General features: G+C 39.6%; 1 protein-coding gene across 1 annotated transcript; it reads right to left on the bottom strand.

The window, feature by feature from the left end:
* Positions 1-9,782: 9,782 nt before the first annotated feature.
* On the bottom strand, positions 9,783-12,405 carry EPOP (elongin BC and polycomb repressive complex 2 associated protein). The gene has a single exon (XM_063301840.1). The coding sequence runs from the start codon at positions 12,403-12,405 to the stop codon at positions 10,525-10,527; it is 1,881 nt and encodes a 626-aa protein (XP_063157910.1). The 3' UTR covers positions 9,783-10,524.
* Positions 12,406-21,596: the final 9,191 nt, after the last annotated feature.

The raw sequence follows: 21,596 nt of genomic DNA, 5'->3' as shown, positions 1-21,596 counted from the left end.
TCTACTTGGTTACTATGGGAATACAGTGCTGGAAAATAAAGGCCTTAAACCTGATCCACCAGACTTCTTCTATGTTCTTGACATGTTTAGTTTGAAAAAAAGATGCCTTAATTTAAAACATTCTATTCCTAAGTAATTATGCATAGCACTGAAGCCATTGATGATGACTGTGTCTTTTGTTATTACATCAGCATACGTGTAATCCATATTGTTTTATTCGATGTAGCAAAGCACACACACAACTTGAGTTTCCTTCTAATCAAGGGCTTGAGTGGGTTTAATATTTGTCTCTCTTGAATCCTGCTAGTACATTTTGTTATTCTCATCATTTTCTTTAATTAAAAGATGGAAGGCCAATGGATGGATTTCCATGCAAATGGATTTCCATGCAAATGACCTGTTTTGCAAGGACAGGAAAATCACCCTACAAAGATTCAGAACTTTCAAAAATATTTCCTATAGATTTGGGACTGGAAATCAGGTGGATATGTTTATTGATTCCTATTTAAATATTTCATTTGTCAGCTGCAACATTTACTATGTCATAAAAAAGGGCAAATGTAGTCAGTTAGGAAATGCCTACCTTGCCACATTCCCATTTTGAGAAAAGCGTCCTTTATAATGCAGAACCTCCTTTATATAGCAGTTAAACCTAAGAATTCTACATACACTGCGAACTATAGCTATCAGTCACAGGTACAAATTGTCCCTCCTTTTGACAACTGGAATCAAAGAATTTTGAAAGACTCAACCCAGAATTAAGTTAATTAATTCACTTAATAAATTAAGGACACTTAGATCAATCTCTTTCTTTCTCTCTTAATGGAATTTTCCTCTGCTGCAAAATGAATTTAAAAGACAGGAATGTACATTTGATCCAAAAGGGTTTTTTCATCCCCCTTTCTTCTGTGCTAAGGATGCAATTCTGAACTGATTTAATGAAGTTTAACTCTGAGTAAATATGCTAATTACATTTATTAATATCTTGTCCCACATTTTCTGCAAAGAGCTGAGACAAGTTTGTACTTGCTTCCTCTCATTTTATCCTACAAGAATTAGGCTGTGTGTACAACTGTGTTACTGGGTTCAGACAACTTGATAAACCAAAACAATCCCCCCAACTCAAACACACTTGGTTGTACAGTCCCAGCCAAACATGGTTTATTCAATTTATAATGGTTAAGTAAACCATGGTTTAGCATCTTGTATAAATGCAGCCTGTATGTGTTTACTGTATGAGCAATAGGCTCTGAAATTGTCCAGTGAACTTTACAGCTGTGTAGGGAGACTGAATCAGTTTCCCGCAGTTCCCAATATAAGAATGCACTGAGATACTGCATTAAGCTAAAATATGGTGGAGATTTGTTTGTTTGGCTGGTTTGGGTTTTGGAGACTCAGACTATGCAACTTATAAATCTTGGTTTATTGCCTGGGTTGTTGAATTAATCCAGCTAATTGTGACTTATTCAATAAGACTTGGCTAAATCATAGGTTATCATGATGACTCTGAGTAATTTAATATAGCTTTCATTGACCTGGTATCTTCAAATGGCTATGCTGGATCAGAATTATGAGAGTCCTATGCATCTTAGAGCACACCACACTGAAGAAATGTAGTTTTTGTTCCTTATGTTCTCACTTACAAACATCAAGTTGCTTGTACTGTCATTTCTTACAGTTTCTGAACACAAAATCTGATGCACATTTTACTCACTCTGCAGTGACTGCAACTACTTTCAACTCCTTAAAAATGTACCAAGTGAACAGGCAAATCCCAAGTTCAGTTCACTGGCTCCTTTGCAACCAGGTGCAGGATTGGATTTCAGAGTAATTGGTGAACACATCCAAATAGCCAGATTGTAGAGTTGTAAAGAAAAGCCACGTTTGATTCTTCACAACAAACTGACAAAAATATTACCGAAGTAATATTTCCATTAATTCTTGCAGAAAGAATGCTAAATCCGTTTAGCATTACAGGGCAGAAGAATTAAATTATACCTTGCTCAGAATTTTGATTTATTTTTTTTTAGTAAAATTGTAGAGAACAGAAGGAGGGTCACTCAAAAAATGACTGTAAGATTGGAGGTTGGAACTCCTGTAATAGATTGCAAAGTTGAGAGATGATTATATCTTTAAATATTGGGAAACAGTATGAAATGTTCACCTTGTACATAATTTGGAATATTGTTGACCTCTAAAGGCCTAGAAACATTTAATTCAAATAAGCCAACAAGTTGTACAAAGTACCAATATTACATTGTCCCAGAATAAATTAATGTTGCTTGAAATATGAAAGCTTGCTTAATCTAACATTCATGTTTTTCACAAATAGAATTGAACCCACCTTTAGTCACACTTAAATTATAATCCCAGGATCAATGTAAGAACTTAATAATGCCTAAGTTAAATTCCACTGATTTCAGCAGGTCTAATTTAAACAAGATTTCAGTCCTGATCCAGCAATCATTTCAATTGTTTTATATCTACTGCAGAAAATGGGATTACTAACTTATCACAAGAAATTTTTCACATAGCCTGATAAAATCAAGATGTCTCTATTTTAAAAAGTCAAACGCACACCTATTTTTTTTTTGTTTAAAAATACATTTTTTTATTCTTCAAGGTTCCAGATTGCACACTGGGAATTAGGCTTTCTTCTCTCTTATATATACTCTTATATATACAGTGTGTGTTTGTGTGTGTGTGTATACACACAAACACACGCATATACATATATATATAGTACATCAACTTAAATATATTTACATAAAGCCTACCTTTATTCCTCTTCTTTTCCAGCAAGTTTGAAGGAGATGAAAAAAATCTACTCTTTTCTCTTTTGAACAACCTTTCAGTAACATGGCGTATTTCAGAAGTGTTGAGTTACAGCTTCCATCATAACCAGTTTCCAACACTTCTAGATGGGACAAAGGTAAAAAAAAATGCTATCTTACTGTGCTTTAGTTGGCTAGCTACATTCCAAGACAAACCTCTCTCTCTTCTTCCTAAACACACTCAAAAAGGGAGGATCAATTTCTAAGGAAAAATATTGTTTATTAAAAAAAAAACTATTTTCTACCCTTTTTAAAACTTCCCTATTTCTACTCCATAATGGCAGCATTATGTTTGGGAACTTTCCAATGGAAATTCTTTTGCCATTCAGTCTAATTCTTTCAAATTCAGATACAACCAGCTGGAATCAGTAAAGAAATTCACAGGACGCTATTTTTATGTGTAGGTACTGCTTACTCCTTTCTTCAGACATGGAGAAATTTAAATGTTTTTAAATTTCAAAGGAAAAAGTGGGACTTGCCATGGAGATGTAGGCTTCCTCTTCCCTTTTACCACTCAGTCTCACCTCCCTGCCTTCCACATTCATACAAGCTTCCTTCAAGTTGGTTTTCGTATCTTTTTCTTGAGTGGTTCCAAGTGATTTACATGAAAACAGAAGTTCATTCTACCTCACGCTGCCTAGCCAGCTATGCAAAAGCAACTAGAAAAGATGTGTGTAAATCTTCCAACCAACTCCATTTGGAATCTTTCCTCCACAATGAAACAATTCCTTGAAAAGAAACCCTCCAAACTGGAGTTACTAGAGTCTAAAAACACTTTACAGAAGGTGGTTGCTTTCCTCTCCCCTTTACAGAGAAAGCTTTCCTTTATAAAAGATTGGCTGACTCTACTACCAATCTTGGTAAGTGCCTGCTTTTCCATCTTGTTCCCATTTGGGATACCCCCATCACAGGGTGATGTGAAGCTGACATCCTCTATATGGTTCTATGACATGGAAGGGGCTTGTGCCCAAGTGTGAGCTTGCACTTATTGGGGTCCCAACACCAGTGAGCACTCTAGGACATTCACACACCTTGTGAACCTCACAATGGGAAAAGTTCATCTTACACCAAAGAACTTCCTGCTGGAAATGTGTGCCCTAAATAATTATCAGTGCTTCCTCTTTTTTTTTAATCTGAAAAAACTACTTTCCCTTTGTTAAACTTTTTTTTAATCTCTATGAAAAAAACCCTTCTAAAATATTAGGTTCCTCACTCTCTGTGTGTGATTATATTCCTTTATGGTAGGTCGAAAGGATACATAAGGACCAAAAGAAATTTCTCATGTGGCTACAGTATTGTTCTAAGGTTTGCAGGATCCAGATCAGGAGTTTTCCACAGTACCTCAACAATGCATGTATTTACCACATGAATACATTCATTTGTTAACCTCACTTAGTTCTCAGCACATCTTTACTTAAAAATAAGACACAATTGTTTCCAGTAGAAATCTGAGGCCATATTGTCTGGGAATTCTGGGGGTTGCATTTTGGAAGGAACTAAATTGTGTACTAGAATTTAAGATGGCATTCAACCACATTGGTAGAAATATGTTTCAATGAAAACAGCAAGTCAGTATATATCACAGAGACTCCAGTCTTAAGCAAAATGATTTGGAAATGCCTCTCTGAACTCCAGACTACCTCTTTAAAATATATTTATTTCCTGGGATTATAAAGCCCTGTTCAACACTGCAACTCCAGAATTTTCAGCAAAAAAGGCCTCTGATTAACTGAGTAGACACCATCAGGTTGCACTACCCAATACACAGTATATCCTTACTTTCGACTAATTTAGTTGAACAAGAATTTCAATTGACAACTGATTTGTCAGCCCAAGCTTCCAGACTGATCAAAGGGGGAATAGGCATCTTAACCCAAACCTGAAGCTGGTCTATAAACTAGACTGGGACACTGAAAAAAAAAGTTTCTAGAAGGCAAAGTTAAATCACTTCCATCTGCCTACTAAGTCACCAGGAATCAAGCTCAGATCAAGGGAAAAAGAAGCACTATAGAGAGAGGCATTAAAAGTTAGTTGGTTAGATTTAAATTAGCCAGGTGAGGCTACAATCAACTATATTCAGCACACTTATCATAGAGTAAAAGGTGGTTAAGTGTGCTGAATATAGTTGACTGTAGCCTCGCCTGGCTAACTTAAATCTAACCAACTAACTTTTAATGCCTCTCCATATAGTGCTTCTTTTTAAGGTCTATGTGCTTGAAATAAAAGTGCCATAATGCTATGGCTGAAACACCTAATGCTGAACCAGGATTTGTAGATCAATCTGTAGGTGCTTGGTTTGCAGATAATGTGCAAGATAAGCCTCAATGTGTGGCTTCACATTTCACTCTAAATCCAAAACTAACAAACCTCATTTTAGTACAACATTGCATGGGAATCACTCTAATGTCCAGTTTTGCAAACAAGGTTTAGCAATTAACTTTAAAAAAGAAATCCCTTGTAACTCTACTAGAAAAGGTGTTTATGTACATGACATTAAAAGTATTGAAACTTCACACTTCTCTTGTAATTGTGAACCCCTACTGGCTTGAAGGTACAACTGATTGGAAAATATTCCTTTCACATTCTGGTAGCTAGTAGTCTGTGCTAGTATTTACACATGCACACAAGGGAATGTGAATTCATAAAATGTTATCGATCACATTCCCTCCATACCTTAAATGGTATCTGTTTGCAGAGAAACTATCATTCCTGTGTAGGTGACCAATCTGAGGCACCATGAAAGGAGATCAAAACCTGATTGCTGTAGTTTTCTTGGCATCAGTTGAATCCAACTACCCAAAAGATTTTGAAAAACATGCCAATAATTCAATTCACTTCTGGTGCGGAAGGTCCAAGGTGAAAAGTTGCCACCACAGTAAAGGCAACAATTGGCAGATTAGTAAATTCATCTTTTTATGGGGAGAGGATACCACACTTTTGCCAACATCACAATGTAATCATCACATATTCCAATGACACTGAATAATCTGGATGTTTATGTCACATTCTATAGAGAAGTAGCCCGGAGTATTCTGAATGCAATATCAAAACATGACATTAGAGACAAAGGGTTTTAATACACAACTCTGAAGTTCCCTAGAGTCTCTCTTGCACATACATGTGAATGCTGTGAATGTAAAATAGAAAGACCGAGCCAGATTTAAACCCAGTATGCATGCTAAAAAACGGGTTGTATTTGCATTATGCTTACAAGAACAAATGCATGTTCTGTGTCATGTGTGAAAATGCTCCTATGGACACTCTGAATATCAATTGTGAATGCAGTCCAAGCTGATACAATCACAATGATTTACACTTATATACCCACACAAATCTCATGCATAAAGCAGCTCCATTCCACTCAAAATACAGAACTTTATTGCCTGCAAAGCCTATTCTCACATAAATTTCAGTGGAGGGAACATTTATTTGTACAATATTGTGTGTGTGTCTGGGTGCCTATGTAACTGTTTCCTTCCTGGCAATGCATAGGGGCAGCCAGAGGCATGTAAACCACATAAGGACAAGGGCATACACTACATCCTCAATATTTAGAGAGTTAGACTGTGTCCTATACTGCAATAATCAAGGTTTGTCATAAAGTACTCAAGAAGCAACATTGCAATTCTGCAGGATGTTTATAGAGAAGTCAAGTCCTAAATTCAATGAGACTAACTCACCTGAGTATAACTTACTATATGTAAATATATTTACGTATTTACATAAATATAAATACATATATGTAAAATATATGTGTACATTGTTTGAAAATGTTTTTTGCACATTAATTTGCACCCATAAACACACTAAGGTTTTACATCTATTCCTAATATATGTGTTTGTGTGATACACATGGCTCTGCCTGCCATGTAGAAACAAGTGTGAATACCACTACATCATGTTTGCATATCTTGAGAAAGTGGCATCTACACATACCTGGCTATCATTTTTAAGAACTATGAAACAGTAACTGTCCATGATCATTTCATCACATAAGAGAAGGATCTCTACTGAAATGACTGGGAGTTATGCAACAGCCTTATTGTGGGTTTATGCAGCTCCCCATCATTTGCCAGAGGTGTATGTGAGAGAACATGCTAGTAGCTTTTACACAGAACAGAAGGAAGGTAGGAAGCTGGATAGGTGGGTTTGACTGAGAACTAGAGGTGAGGTTATTTTGGTCTAATACATAACGAGGATTTTTCCTGCCAATTGTCCCTGCCTCTTTTATTTGTGACTTTTCTAATAAATATTTTAATAAGAATATTTTTTTATTTTATGTAAAGAAGGAGGGGGTGAGCAACACTGTCATTAAAACCTGATCCAGAGAACTAGAAGGCTGTACATACAATACAGCACTGTCTGCAGAAAAGCTGTGGAAGCTTGGTTTGTATTGGGGAGGGAGCAAACATTCCCTGCTCCCATGTGGGTGCAATCTCTCTGTCTCATACACACCCACACACAAGCACACACCTCTCTCTCTTCAGCAGGCTTCACCATACCCTACACAACAGATGGGTCCTACAGACCTGTTCCTGAATACACAAACTGGATTATGGTGCAAATATAAGGTTGGAAGCCTTCCCCCTTCTCTATACATCATTTTAAATCTCTTTTCTTTTTCTCTTGCAAAGCGCAGTGAGAAGTTAAGGACAGAAACTGAAGGGGTGTGTCAATATTTGGCTTCCATCGAATTCCACATTCCTTTGAAAAGAATAGTCGGCATGCAGCTAACTAACTCCGCATCCTGCTTGGCAAACACAGAGTCCCCCTCCTTTATCCCAAGCAAAGTTGGACTCATATTTTGAACACTAAAATAATATGACTGTGTTGGGTGAGTTTTGTTTAAAGAAAGTGAAGACAACTGCAAAAAATTTTCCTTTCCCCTTTGCTCCCTTTCATGTTCTTCCTTGGTCCTTTTTCTAAGCCACCAGGAAAGAGCTGCAAAGACAATGCTCTAGATTTCTTAAAAATCCCTTTTCCCTTTTTTGTTGTTGCTATATTTTAGCAAAACTGATTCATACCAAAGAAATGCTCAAAACCAGTTACAAGACAGTGAGCAAGCTGACAGCCAGGAAATTCTTAATTCAGCTCTTTTCACACAAAATTATTAAGTTATGTAATGCCCCCAGGAACAACCAGGTTTTATCATTCTTCTTTGTTGCTTTTCAAATATTTAGGACTCACACAATTCAATGGGCAGCTCTTCTGCATAAACACAATGAATGGGAACTGCACAAGGACACTGCAGTGTCCCAGTTTTGGAAAAAAAAACCCGAAAAAAATACAGTATCTCCCTTTCTTCACTGAGAATAATTTTTAACAATAAAACAACTTCCATTTAACAAAAATGCAAGCTTATGAGAGAAAACTAACTCAACAATCCTAAGCAGGTTAATTCAGAAATAAGGTTCTGTTGAGATCAGTACCTCTTACTCCCAAGTAGGTGAAAATACAACCACAGCCTACAACGGGACATAATAAATTAGCTGCAAAATTTAAATATTGTATGTTTAACCAAGATGGGGAATACCAGAAATTGCACCGTGGGATCCTTAACTGTGTTCTGGATTACAGTCTTACTCTCCTAGTTTTTAAAGCATATATATATTTCTATACATTCCAAATATGGTTTGTTTCATTGTTGCACTTAGAAATCAATATGTAAAATTCAAAGTGCCAGAATTTCTTTCTAGATAGAATCTGGCATTTCAATCAATTCACTTCTCCCCAGCTATCCCCAATAAGATGTTGTCCCCTCCTTCAGGGAAGACTGTTTTAATCAAAGATAGATGGAGACAAATACTTGTATCTGATTCCTAAATATGTTACTGTTCAACTGCACAGTTGGGAGTAAGGTCAGTTGATGCACAGCTTACTTACAGATAAAATCATTTAGACATAAGAGTTTAAGGTCCAGTAATTCCAGAAGGACTTACCTCCTAATCAAATTGGTTTTGCACTTTTAAACAATGTTTTTGCCTGTGGTCTTCATGGATTGTGTAGCAACTCCAGATCTACTTAGGGGTAACTGAGCTCTTGTTCCCTGAGATAAGCTTTTGAAACTGAAGAGATGTGTGTCTCTCTTGCAATCACAGGGATTTTCTACTCTAGGAGGTGAAGATTTCATTTTGGATTTGAGTTTGGTGAGGGAGGGAAACCTTGGAAGACAAAGAAGTATATCACACATGAAACAATAAAGAAGAGCTGTTTGCATGAGGGAAAGAGGTCACTATTTTCTCTGGCAAAGGCAAAAGAATCCCTCTTTTCTACATTTCACTTTGGAAATCAAATTGTCCATCTGTGTTTCATTCAAATTTGCCCCTGGATCCAATTTATTCTTTCCAGCAAATGTTTAGATAAACAGAATGTTACCTTGGGCTACTAATGTCAGGGTCCTATTAACCAAGAAGCAACTGCTTGAAAAGATGCAACAGATTTAAACAACTTTTTTTCTTCATGCAGGCAAGATATGGGTTTTACCCAGTGAAATAGTTGTACATTTGTTTAAAATAATTTTGCCCTGTTTTTCTTTATTGGAAGAGAAGAAAAAAGTCTACTGTGGTGACCTTTCTTTTCTTCTCTCAAAGTTCTGGTACTGGGGATAAAGTAGTCAGATTTGCTTTGCTTAAGTTTTAATCAGGAAGTGAATGGAAGGGGGAAGGGAGTGATGCTTTGATGAGTTTAATGTTCTGTAGTTGAAAGGCCATTCCATTTCTCTTCCAAATTAAGGAAGAAAGTTGGGGGTTGGGAAGGGAGCATACTTTACCAATGGGGGAGGGAGAGAAGAGAAGGCCTTTCACTTGGGAGGGGGGAGGGGAGCCTTGCTCAGAAACTTTCTCATTCCCCCCCACACCCCTCCACAGATCTTCCAAATTTCACAGCATGGAACAAACCATTGCATGTTAAAAGGAAAGGAGAGACCAGATTTTCTCCAAACTGCCTGTATCTTTTTTTAAAAAAAACTACTGTTATTACAGCTCCCTACAGTATAAATGTGCAACATAAACAAAAATATTGTGTCCTCAACCAAAGAATAAAAGTTAAATATCTATACTGGGTTTTATTTTCAAGTCTCTTACTACTAACATTTCTTTTTAATCATTTACTTTGGCTCCCTATACATCGGAGGCCTGTTGTCAAGTAAGATTTAAATTTCTATATTTTGAAAGGTGTGCAATTTATTAAGAATTGCTGATTGGACGGGCTCTTTAAAATAAAGCCATTGCTCTTTTAAAAGTAAAGGAATGTCAGAAATTCCATGTGATGGAGGTCTTGAGGGTTCTTTAAAAAAAAACTTGAGCCATCTGGAAATCAAAAGTCCATTCTTTGCTTTAAAACATTTAGGCTTCAAACTTACTGCCACTTAACACAGTTAAGTTCCACATTTCCTTCTGAGTAATTATGTATTTGATTGCACTTTTTCTATTTAAAAAAAAACTTCTATCTATTTTAGCCAGTCTTACTTCGGGGAAGTGAGTTTAAAGATCACCAAATGCTATGACCACTTAACTTACTTGGAATTAAAGGCCACAGAAACCAAAAAGGTTATTTCCAAGTAAATATATTTAAGATTGCAAGACCAGATTTCCTTTTCTTGACAGAATATATTCTATTTGTCCTTTCCCACCCACACTGTTCCAGCCACAAAAGACAAACTGTTGCACATAAACCACTTTAAACCTTCCACCTAGAAGTCTTCTAAACCGTATCCCCGGAATTTCAGGCTGGGGGGCACGGGGATGGCATTGCCCCCCAGCTGCCAGGTCCACAGTGGGTGCGTTTTGGAGAGGGCGCACGAGTCTTTGACGCACAGGGACGACGCAGGACACAGATCCCCGTCCGAACCCACGACTAAGGCCGGCGTACACGGAAAAGTGCCCATCAAAGTAAATGGACTCCTTACAGGCGCGGGACTGGCGCTGAGCAAGCGTTTACATGGCGGGGTGCCCCCCTTCGGGGTCTTCCTCCTCGGAATCTTGGGGGGCCTCCCCTTGGCCTGTTCGACTCGACTTCGCTTGGCGCTCCTTTCCGAGTCGCTGCCTCCTTTCAGCGGTCTGCTAGCCAGGGTCAGGAGGCCGGCTTTGGAAGTGGGGGAACACCCTTTGGCCTGGTCGGCCCTGCGCAAGCCTTTCCCGTCCACGTTGAACCCTTTGGCGTAGCACCACAGTTTCGACTGCCTGATAAGCCTGTCGAAATGGGCCCCTCTGCCCGACCCTTCCTCGGAGATTTGCTGGAGCGCGGCTTCCTCAGTCTTGTCCTGCTCACCGGCTCGGAGACCGTCCGTAGAACTCAGGAAGTCGGCCTCTTCGCCTTCCCGGAGACCCGACTCCGTCGCCTCCCCGACGCCTCCGTTCTTTGGCTGCGGTCCTTCGCTGGGGCTGCTCGGACGGGATGGGGAAGCGGGAGAATGCCTCGCCTCGGGTCTTATCCGAGTCTCCGGTCTCTCCTGCTGAGGCTCCTTGGGCGTACTGGGAGGAACCGGCTTGAAACTTTCCAAAGTGGAGGCGCGCAACGTTCTGGCCCAGAAGAGCAGGTTCGGGTCTGGGCGCAGTGCTTTGGCCACGTTGGGGAGGGCTTGGGAAGATGCAGTTTGCGGGGGGATGCGGGGAAGGGCGGCCTGTCTGTACCGCGTGCTTTGCACCGAGTCGCCACTGCATAGGGAACTACTTTCTGATCCCGAGGAGCTGCCGTCTTCGCTGCTGCAGGAAGATTCGTCGTCCTCGTCGTCGTCGTCGTCCTCATCTTCCGAAGAATCGCTGGAACTTGCCGGGCTTGACGCACCGCTGGAATCCGAATCGCTGGAATAGCCAGCCGACGTGCCTTGCCTTTTGGAGCCGGCGATAGAGGCTGAGCGACCCTTCTTGGCCAGGCACCCGCAAGTGGAACGCTTGGGGCGACCGACCTCCGGCTCGCGAGGCGGCTGACTGGTTCCGTGCGCCCTGACCGCGGAGTGCAGGAACTGCAAGTCCCCGGGGTAAGCGCTGAGGACGCCGGCCAGGAGGTGCCCTCTACCGTTCCGGTTGTAGCTTTTGGAAGGCGGCGCGGCTTTCTCGTAGCTCTTCGCGAACGGAGCTCCGAGGAGGGCTTCGCGTTTGGCGCAGTCGGCACCCAAGCTGGCACGAAAGGTGCCGTGGTCGGATCCACCGAACGCCGGGAGTAACCGAGGCCGATCGAACAGGTCCTCGACTTCCCTCCTCTTGACTTTCCTCTTCCTCTTCCTCCTCCTGGGGGTTAAGGCCTTGCAGGAGGTGCAGAGGGCCTCCAGATCGGTCTTGGAGATGAGGGAACACTTGACGGCACGCATTGGCACCGACTGGATCGCTTTGAGAGTGCGCAGCTCCTTCAGGTCGCACCGGCGACTCTGGATCTTGAGGCTTTCCATTTTTTTGCTCACGGCGGCCCGAGGGATGTCCTTAAAAAGGTCGCTGAAGACCTGGGTCAAAGCAAACATCCTCGTGCCGTTAATCTGCAAGTAACCCAAATTGATGCCGTCTATTTCCTGATAACCAGCTTGGAAATCTCCATTGTAATCCATGGAAGTGGCAGCGGAAGCAGCGGCTGGAGCCATCCCGCAGGTCAGAAACATGTTTGTTAAAAAAATAAAAATAAAAGGTAGACTGGAAGGCCGCCGGTGGGGAGCTAGCAAGAAGGGTTCTTCCAGCCTCTCCCCATTTCCCATCTACCCCACAAATAAACCACTCGTCGTTGAGTGAGAAATTTTCCTTTCAAATGCATCTCTTGAGGATCCAGAACCGCCTTTTCCTTTCCCAGTGCTTTCTTCCTCCACTCTCTAAACATCCCCAGAGAAGGGCAAAGGAGAAAAATACCTTCTCTTAGTTATTTTTCCTTCTCCTCCTCATATCTTTTTTCTTGGAAGCAGATTTTCCCGGGAGGGGCACCGAAGAAATTATCTCCACCATCTCTTAATCAAGCTATTCTTCTGCATTTGCAGTTCGATCTTTAAAAAGGAGCAGACAAGAAGAATTGTCCCTAAAATGCATAAAGCAGGGTTTTCAATCACCCCAGACACAAACCAAAAACCATGGCATGGCCACCTTTTTTTCCTGCTTCTTTCTTTAAGAGACTTGAGTACAGTATATTATAGGAAACACCCCACTAAATAATTTTCTCCAGAGTGCAAGCTGATTGGGTACTTTAACCTGGTGATGTCACAAAACCCCCAACATTTAACACACACCCCTGTGTTAAACCCATATACATATATATATATATATATATATATATATATATACACACACACACACACACACATATAAGCCCATTTCATTTAAGAGTCAATCTGACACCCTCCAAGCTGGAAAGGAGTTTCATATACTCGTGCATGTTCAGGGAAAAATGAATGGAAATATTTTCACATATGTATCTGAACAGGTGTGAGTCCACGTATACATTGGCTTGTGTTCCTGAAGCTTAATCTTTCTAATGTTATTTTTGAATTCCCATCTGGAAAAAAACTGCAATGTTACATATTTTTAAAGAATGTATTTATTGTCCTTTTCATTTTTAGACGAACTGAAGCATTTTCTCTCTGCAAAATCTGTAGGTAGGTTTGCGTAAAGCTAAAGGTCTAGTTTGAAAAACCTGGGTTTTTTTTGGAAGGGAATAAAAGGATGTTTGTTTTTTTTAAAAATCGTTCTTTTTGGGAATGATTTTTGCAATACAGCATTGCTGATATTTTTGTTGATTCTAGAATTTGCCCCAAAATTTTTCTGCTCAAGAATGGCATGTGTTCATCTTTTCATACAAGGAAAGCTTGTGATACAAGCAATTACTCAAATTTTAAAAATTGTTCTTCAATAATTACAGCCTGTGTTTAACATTTAAGGATTAGGGCGAATCACTGTCCCACTAACACTCTGCAACGACACGTATAGATATATAGATACCCAACTCTCAGAAGTGTTTTGTTTTTCTATTATATTCCACCACAGTTGTTGTTGTTGTTATTTTGCCAAGAAGATTACTGCAGCTTTCATCAGCCTGTTACTTAGGTTGCAATCCTGCATACAATACCCTGCAAGTAAGCTGCTTCGAACACAATTGGGTAAAGTTTTGGATAAATATTCATAGGATTATGATGCTATACTAAAAGCATATTTAGCACAATCCAGGAGGAAGTTGAGCTATGCTCGTCCTACTTGACATGAAACAAATGGAAGATGTGCAAAGGCGCAGGATGTCAGCTTTGTAAAATTTATGGATTGATTTTCAGCTCTGTAGCCAAAGCCCTGAACAGGCTATATAAGAGACTTACAAATAAAAGAGCCGATGTGGAAATCAATTTTACTCTGCATAAGAAAAACATTGATTTCTGATATTCCATTGGATGTGTTTTTATGTTTTAAACTCTTTTAATACATAAAGAAAATAAATAAATATACATCTCCAAATACATATCAGATTCCAACCATACATAAAGACTGTCTGATTCATTGCTCATGTCAGGTATTTTCCACACGGTCACCTACTTTTTGCCTAAGTTGGTTTCTCTGTAGAAGAATTCTTCATAATGTTTTCATTCTTTTAGTTGTCCTAGGCATCTTAAGTGATTTCTTGTGTTTGGTAAGTACAAGGTGGGCTGCTGTAAAAGAATTGCAGACAAAGCATTTGCCACTGTGTGTAGACTATAACCTTTAATCATCCACACCAATGATGCCTTGGAATTGGAAGTTTTGACTCTCATAAATACTCTGCAAAATCTCTTTCCAGGACATCATTTTTAGCACTGGGACTTTCCCACCAGCTATGTAAAAGTTTGACACTTTTTATGAATGTCCTCAGCTTTGATATGTATATGTCTTATAAATCTGGTTCAGTATGTAGGGTGCTACTGATACAGTTTTTGCGTATGATTCCCATTTGCCTCTGTTGAGCCTACAGGTTGTTGGAGTTAAGGGGAGACAAGGAATCACAGCACAATCCTAACTGAGGGAGAAATCCTGGTCATATTTACCTAGGAGCACATTTTATGTATCTCAGTGGGCTTTACTTCTGAGTAGACTTGTATCGTCTTGATCTTGCGGATTTCAGAGGAATTTATTTTTAAGTAAGTATGTTCAGGATCATTAGGATGTCAGAACTGTAGGGACATTCAAGTAATGTTTTGCTCCAGTGAGGGGCAAAATGCATAGATGATAGATTTAATTCATCCTATCAAGCCAGTGGAATTGGAATGCAGGACTGGATTTCTAAATGTGTGTTTCCTATATCAAGGGTGAAGAAGCCCGCCCAAGAAAGAACAACGCATAGTATCCCAAATGGCTGGGGCAGATGGGTTGTCCAATATATGCCCCTGTAGGGAAATTGGGTGTTCAGGCCTGCACACTAGTTGCTCTGTATTCTGGCGTGTGGCAATAGAAATGTTGTAGCTCTAGCACTGCTCTGGATTGGAGTCATAGCCCCCAATGCAATGCAGAGCTGAACATGCTTTAAACTCATTTTACCTGTTTATCTGGATGTTCACCTACTAGTGTCTGGAAATGCATGGAATGAAAAAGGAGCTGGAGATTTGTGTGTGTGTGTGTGTGCTTCTGTCTGTGCATCTGCCCTCTCCCCTTTTCAATCATTTTTGTTCTTGTATTTAATACCACCCTTTGTTGAAACATATTGCGGGAAAAATGAGTTCTCCTTTGTAGAAAAAGGGGATAAAATAGAAGTTGATCTTAATGTTGTCATTTTTACCTCTAAACTAATGCAAGTTAAGCCACAACCTGGCCCAAAGGAATGCTGAACAATCCCAAGTATTATAGTGAAGATGCACAACAAAATTTCTCACTAGAGCATCCTAGCTTCTTCTTCCTGATTTGAAAGAACGTGTCCTCTTTTTAAAATGAAATTTGTGCTGTGGTATAAAGAACCAATCTTGCGGAGATTAATCATGCTTTATTTATTTATTTGATTTATAGCTCAGCTTTCTATTCTAGTGAGTTGTTATTCCACTGATGTTGGTTTTAGCAGAACCACTAAGACCCCTGAAATGCTTCTAGATCTTTCTGTTATAATTTTTGGACATTATGAGCATCTAACTACCTTCCTTCCGTAATATTGTTCAGGCCAATGTCTTCTCTCCATAGGTGAACACTTCTCTTGGGCTACTGTTATTCACATAAGGTTTTGTTATTGTTATTGTTATTGTTATTGTTGTTGTTTCTCTTTAAAAATAATCTCATGAAGATTTGAAAAGAAGTTCAATTTTTGTTGTTAAACTAAATCTCGAAGAGGAATCAAAATTTGTACTCTGAGTCAAGTAGCAATTTTGATCCCTCTTCAAGATTTAGTTTTTTAACAACAAAAACTGAACTTCTTGTCATATCTTCAAGAGATTATTTTTTAAAAGAAACAACAACAATAAAACCCTATGTGAATAACAGTAGCCCAAGAGAAATGTTCACCTATGGAGAGAAGACATTGGTGCTACAACATCAAACAATATTTAAAGAAAATGTCATAATAAATGTTATATTTTGCAAAATATATGACAGTCTAATTCTCTTTTGTAAGCAAATCCCAAGATTTAAAAATCTATTAACATTTATTAACATGTAACTTGACATAGACCTCCTTCTCTTTTTTTTCCTGCTTAAAATTGTGATCCTATTAGTGCAATTCTGTCTGTGTCTTGTCAGAAATAATACTGAAATCATTAGGATATACTCTAAGGTAAATGTGTATAAAATTGCAGCCTAAGGTTTCTTAATATAGAGGAATCCCTTTCTTGTTAACAGTATTCAGGATCTAGCCAAATGGTGGTAAGTAAAAATGCAATCTTAAATATTAAAGCTTGTGAGGGAGGTATGCCACATAATTGAAGTAATTCCTGGTAAGCGACAACTTTATGAATCATGCAAACAAACAAAGAAATAGAAGTTTAAAATGACAATCATAGAGTCCAGCATTTGCATGTATTTCTAATCATTTATGCAAATAACCCTCCAATTGATGTTTCCATTGCTTCTAAATACATCCAAAACATGGAAATCAGTAGAGGAGACCTTTACGTTGTGAAGAAAGCTGAGGAATCCAAACAGTTTTAGTTGCCTAAGAACATTCCCTCTATCCCTTCCCCAAATAAAAATCAGCCCCTAAAATTTATACCGATCCTTTCATACAACAGATAATTAGGTATGGATTCAGCTGGGTTACACCCATTGGTTCAAATTGTTGTGGTTCTGGCCGATTAAAATAAGACTCCCCCTGCTTTTTTTTCCTTTTCCAAACAGAGAGGATGCTGGATGAGGGGAGGGTAGGAAATGAAGGGCCTCTCTTTTTTCAGAAGTGAGAAGGAGAAGATCCCTGATGTTTTTTGTTTTCCCGGGAAGCTGGAGTGGTAAGCTGCTCTAATTTTGCAAGCAGCCTGAAGAAGGATGTTTTGGAGTGAAGCCAGTTTGCTTGCTGGGCACTGCTCCTTGGGAAAGTGTCCTCCTCAAGGCAGCCTGAAACCTTGCGTCTTGTGCCTGCATCCCACCCACCTTGCTCTGCCTTGCACAGCAGATCTTCCCAGGAATGGCACCCATTGCCCTCCCCAGGACTGCTTATCCTACTCTGAGGACTATACCAGCAATGAAAGAAGTCCTATAACTTATAGGTGGGCAAATATGAAATGTATCTTGGAGGATTATATGTTGTACGTGCTTTTAAAAGGAAGCAGCACATGTTTCTCTGCAATGTCGTCTTCCTATCAAGTCCATTTGGCCAAAGGATGTGTAGTTTAAAAAAAAATAGTTTCAGTGTATTTACTCAATATAGGTATAATTCAGCTGTTCTGGCATTGCTGGATTGGAGACTGTGCTGGCACACAATTCAACAATCTACTTTTTGTGTATTGAGGGAAGTGTCTACTTCCTGCAAAGGTCAAAGAAGGCATGATGTTGGCAGAGCTGTGCATTTAAGCCTAAATCACATAGAAAGCAGAGGACGCTAAGAGCAAGACTGGGTGCATAGCAGGAGGTGTTGAATCCTTCCCTTCCTGCTGCCCAGATTCTCTTTCCTGTATTATGATCCAATAATAAAAGTAAGCTCAGCTGAGCAAAATTTGCCTGAAGTTTCATAGTGCAAGAAAACAAATGGGGAGTGCAAGAAAACAAATGGGGAGGGGGGAAGCTGGATTCACAGGCCCCTCACTGGTGCATCTTCTTGTTTTTTAAAATTAAACTGTAATTTCTCTCTTTCTAGAATAATTCAGGCACACAGCTCTGCTGTCACTACATCCATCCAGTTTGGGCATCAGAGCAAACCATTTGGAGAGGAATCTACACATGCGGTTTCTTAACATTTTCTATGTAAAATTATTCAAGTGTTTAACTTAACAATGTTACATGTGAAGCCTGACAAACACCAACCATACATATCTACTCTGTAGGGAGCTGGGATGACTTGTATCCCTCTGCTAAATGTATTCTTGTGCCCACCCTTGCTTTTCCTCTGCATTGTGTGAAGTAGCCCATAGGTGCCATAGAGATCTATTGTGTGCATTGATAGTTCAGTATCATTCTCTTCAATATTAATCCAGATGTGGCCTAGGTGCATGTTATTCCTTATATATCTGTCACATGCAGTTGCTACAAAATATTCCAAAGCTGCTAAGGGTTTGGGGAGGATTTCATGGGGTTGATTGCTAATACTCATATCTCTCTGAATCAGTCTTTCCCATGCAAGAGAGTCAATTTCAGCTTGGGATTTCACATTGTGTATGGATTTACAGCTATATTTAAAACCATAATACACTGTTTTATACCCTTGTGGATGGAAGTTACTACAAATGATTAATTTCCCTAATAAAAGGACCAAACCTTTCATCTGTGTAGATATTCCAGTGTTTCATATGAAAACAGCTGGCTCACGTATGTTTGAAATTGTAAGAGCAGATCTTTTGTTGTCACATTTCATTTTATTATGTGCATTCCAAAAATGTATGAACAGTGACCATTTATTTCAGTGTGTTAGTATGCTGCAAAGAAGAAGAAACCCCCCATATGCCAAAATTGGGGACAATAGTCTGACAAAAGGTTTTTACATAAGGTGAAAAGAACACAAGCTGGGTCCCCTTAAAGGTGCCCTTCTCCAACCTGATGCCTTCAAGATGCTTGGTTTGGGATTAAGGAGTTATAGTCCAAAACATCTGGAGGGTAGCAAGATGGGAAAGGTTGCTCCAAACTGTTCCTTAACCATGGCAGTTAAAAATTAATTCAGACTGTGAAAGTCTTGCTTTGATGGGTAACATTAAAGCCATGGTATGACTTTGAAAGTTAAACAGCTGAAAAAACAAAGTTTATTTGGGTTTTTAAGTAGTATTTTCTGAGTGTTTCACATATACTAATTCTGTAATCTCTGCAAAGGCACCATGTAATGTAAGTCAGGATTGTTATCCATGTATTACAGTTAGCCATTAATGTCTTGCCTGAGGCGATGTAGTCACTTCTTGATGAGGTAAGAGTTGAAACCAAGAAGTGTCTGCATAGTCTTCTACCTACCACATTATGCTAAATCTTGAAGGGAAAGGAGGAATCAAAGCAGAAAAGCAAATTCCATGTGTGAGTTGAGATAAAGTATTCTTGAGCTATTACTTTGGATTTTTAAAGACATGGGTTCAAATTCTTGACCTGTGAATTGGCTGGGTATATTCAGATGTCTTAGTATGACTCTCCTGATAAGTAAAATAGGTGAATCAGTAACTGATCTTTTCAGGGGTTGTTTGAGGAAGAACATAGATACAGAGTATAGAGAATGTTGCATGTTGTAATCAACTGGATTTAGGCTTTTTGATAAGCTAAGATTTTCACATGGATGATTTGAAGACCATCCATTTGGAGGACAAATCCATACTTGGCAGTGAAACTCAATGGTGATGTTGTGCTGGTCACGAACACTCAATCTAGCTGGCCTCACAGGGTTGCTGAGAACATGAAAAGGAAGGAAAGGATAATGCCTGCCACCTTGAACTCCTTGGAGTAAAGGTAGGGTATTAATATATAAATGCATATATTTCTTCAGCTGTAAAACGAAGGACAGCAGCAGTCAGCCTGATGCCACTGTTGTGGTAGATCAAATGTGTTGGAACTGAACATTGGAGTTAACTGGGTACTTATGAGGGTCAGATGGGCATCTGCATAAAGCCACAGCCAGCTCCAGTAATTTGTTCCATGGCTAGAAAGTGCGAGCAAAGTGCTCCCTGCTCATAGGTGTCCCTGAAGACCTTTCTGCCAACGGGCTTCTCAGACCCAGGTATCCAGAAAGGATTTGCAGCATTGGAGATTGCTGTCCTCTCAGTCATTCTGTCCATCTTGTCTGTTTGGCAATGCCTCTTGGGGTCTCGGAAAGAATTCTTTCCTATTATCTGCTGAGGATCATACCTGGAATCAAGACTGAAATTATATGCTATATCTCACAGTCCAGTGAGACTTATTCCCAGGTAAGTCTGCCTAGACCTGCAACACAAACAAGCCTTACTGTCTCTGGCTGAATTAGTGTAGATATATATCATATGCTTGTTGGGCAGCTCCCAAGCAAGTGCACTATTAGAAATACATCTAACAATAAAAGCAGCAGTAGTAAAATACAAAATGCATGTAACTGAGGGACACTAACTTTTTAAGAGTCCTAGGTGAATGAAATGTCTGGCCAATGTTGAAAAGACCAGGAGGTCTTGCTGGGGAACTTCTCTAGGGAGCCACCTCCCTAACTATTTGGTGGAGGAAGGTGTGTAGCCATCAAGAAGTGACTGCATGGCCTCAGGCAAGACATTAATGGCTAACTGTAATACATGGATAACAATCCTGACTTACGTTACATGGTGCCTTTGCAGACATAGGAGAACATAGTAGTATTTCAGGAAGCATGCCTGCTCAGACTAGGCCTTTAGCATGCTCACAGAAATGGACCATGTCTGAATGTCACTGCAGCAGGCAAAGCCCAAGCATATTAACAAAATACCTAGTTCTGGTATTTTGCACCTATTCTAGACCAACTGCAGTTACAGGGGGCAGCCCCACGTGCAGGTCTTTACAATTGTCTAAACTAAGGCTGGGTAACATTCGTTTTCCACATGTTGCTGAGCTATGAACTCTCGGTATGCCTTACCATTGGCTACACCGACTGGGGCTTCTGGGAATTGTAATTGGCGGGCCACATGCTTTATATCTAGTCTCAGCCAAGAAGAAGAATCAATATCGTGCCACTGAGTTGCATATTAGCCTCCCTGTTTCAATATGAAGCTTGCCTGGGTGCCTTTGGAAAGGCGGGAATTAGCTTCTGCTGGGCCTTGTTAAAAAAAAAAAAAAGATGCCATTTTAAAAATGGCCTGGGTTTTGAAAATCTGTAACATTAGATTTATTCAGTGAAATAAGTAAGACCTTAGCTGGCCATGACTAGCTGAATTCCTCCTGGACTGGATCCAACCTATAATCTGAAGTTCACAGAAGCAGTTAAAGCTATTTGGTTTCCAAGAGAATCAGTTAAATGTTTTATCTCTCTTTCCCTCTTTCTGACTATTTATATGCACACACAAATGTGATAAACGTTATGCAGCCTTATGTGTGTTAAGAAGTATCCTAGCTGATCTGTTGAAGCAAAAGTACAGCAAAGGACAAACTTAAGGAAACCAGATGTTCAAATCACCAATCACCTATATTGTGTGGAGGTTCAGATGCATGAGACTACCAAATCCTACTTCTAGCAACCCAATAATGTATATATGAATCCCAAGGTACACATGTGGTGGACAGTACTTGCTGGTACTTACTG

This window comes from Candoia aspera, chromosome 4 (assembly GCF_035149785.1).
Source record: "Candoia aspera isolate rCanAsp1 chromosome 4, rCanAsp1.hap2, whole genome shotgun sequence".
NCBI lineage: Eukaryota > Metazoa > Chordata > Lepidosauria > Squamata > Boidae > Candoia > Candoia aspera.
The sequence above is the reverse complement of the archived record's forward strand: the minus strand, read 5'-3'. Positions and strand labels throughout refer to the sequence as shown.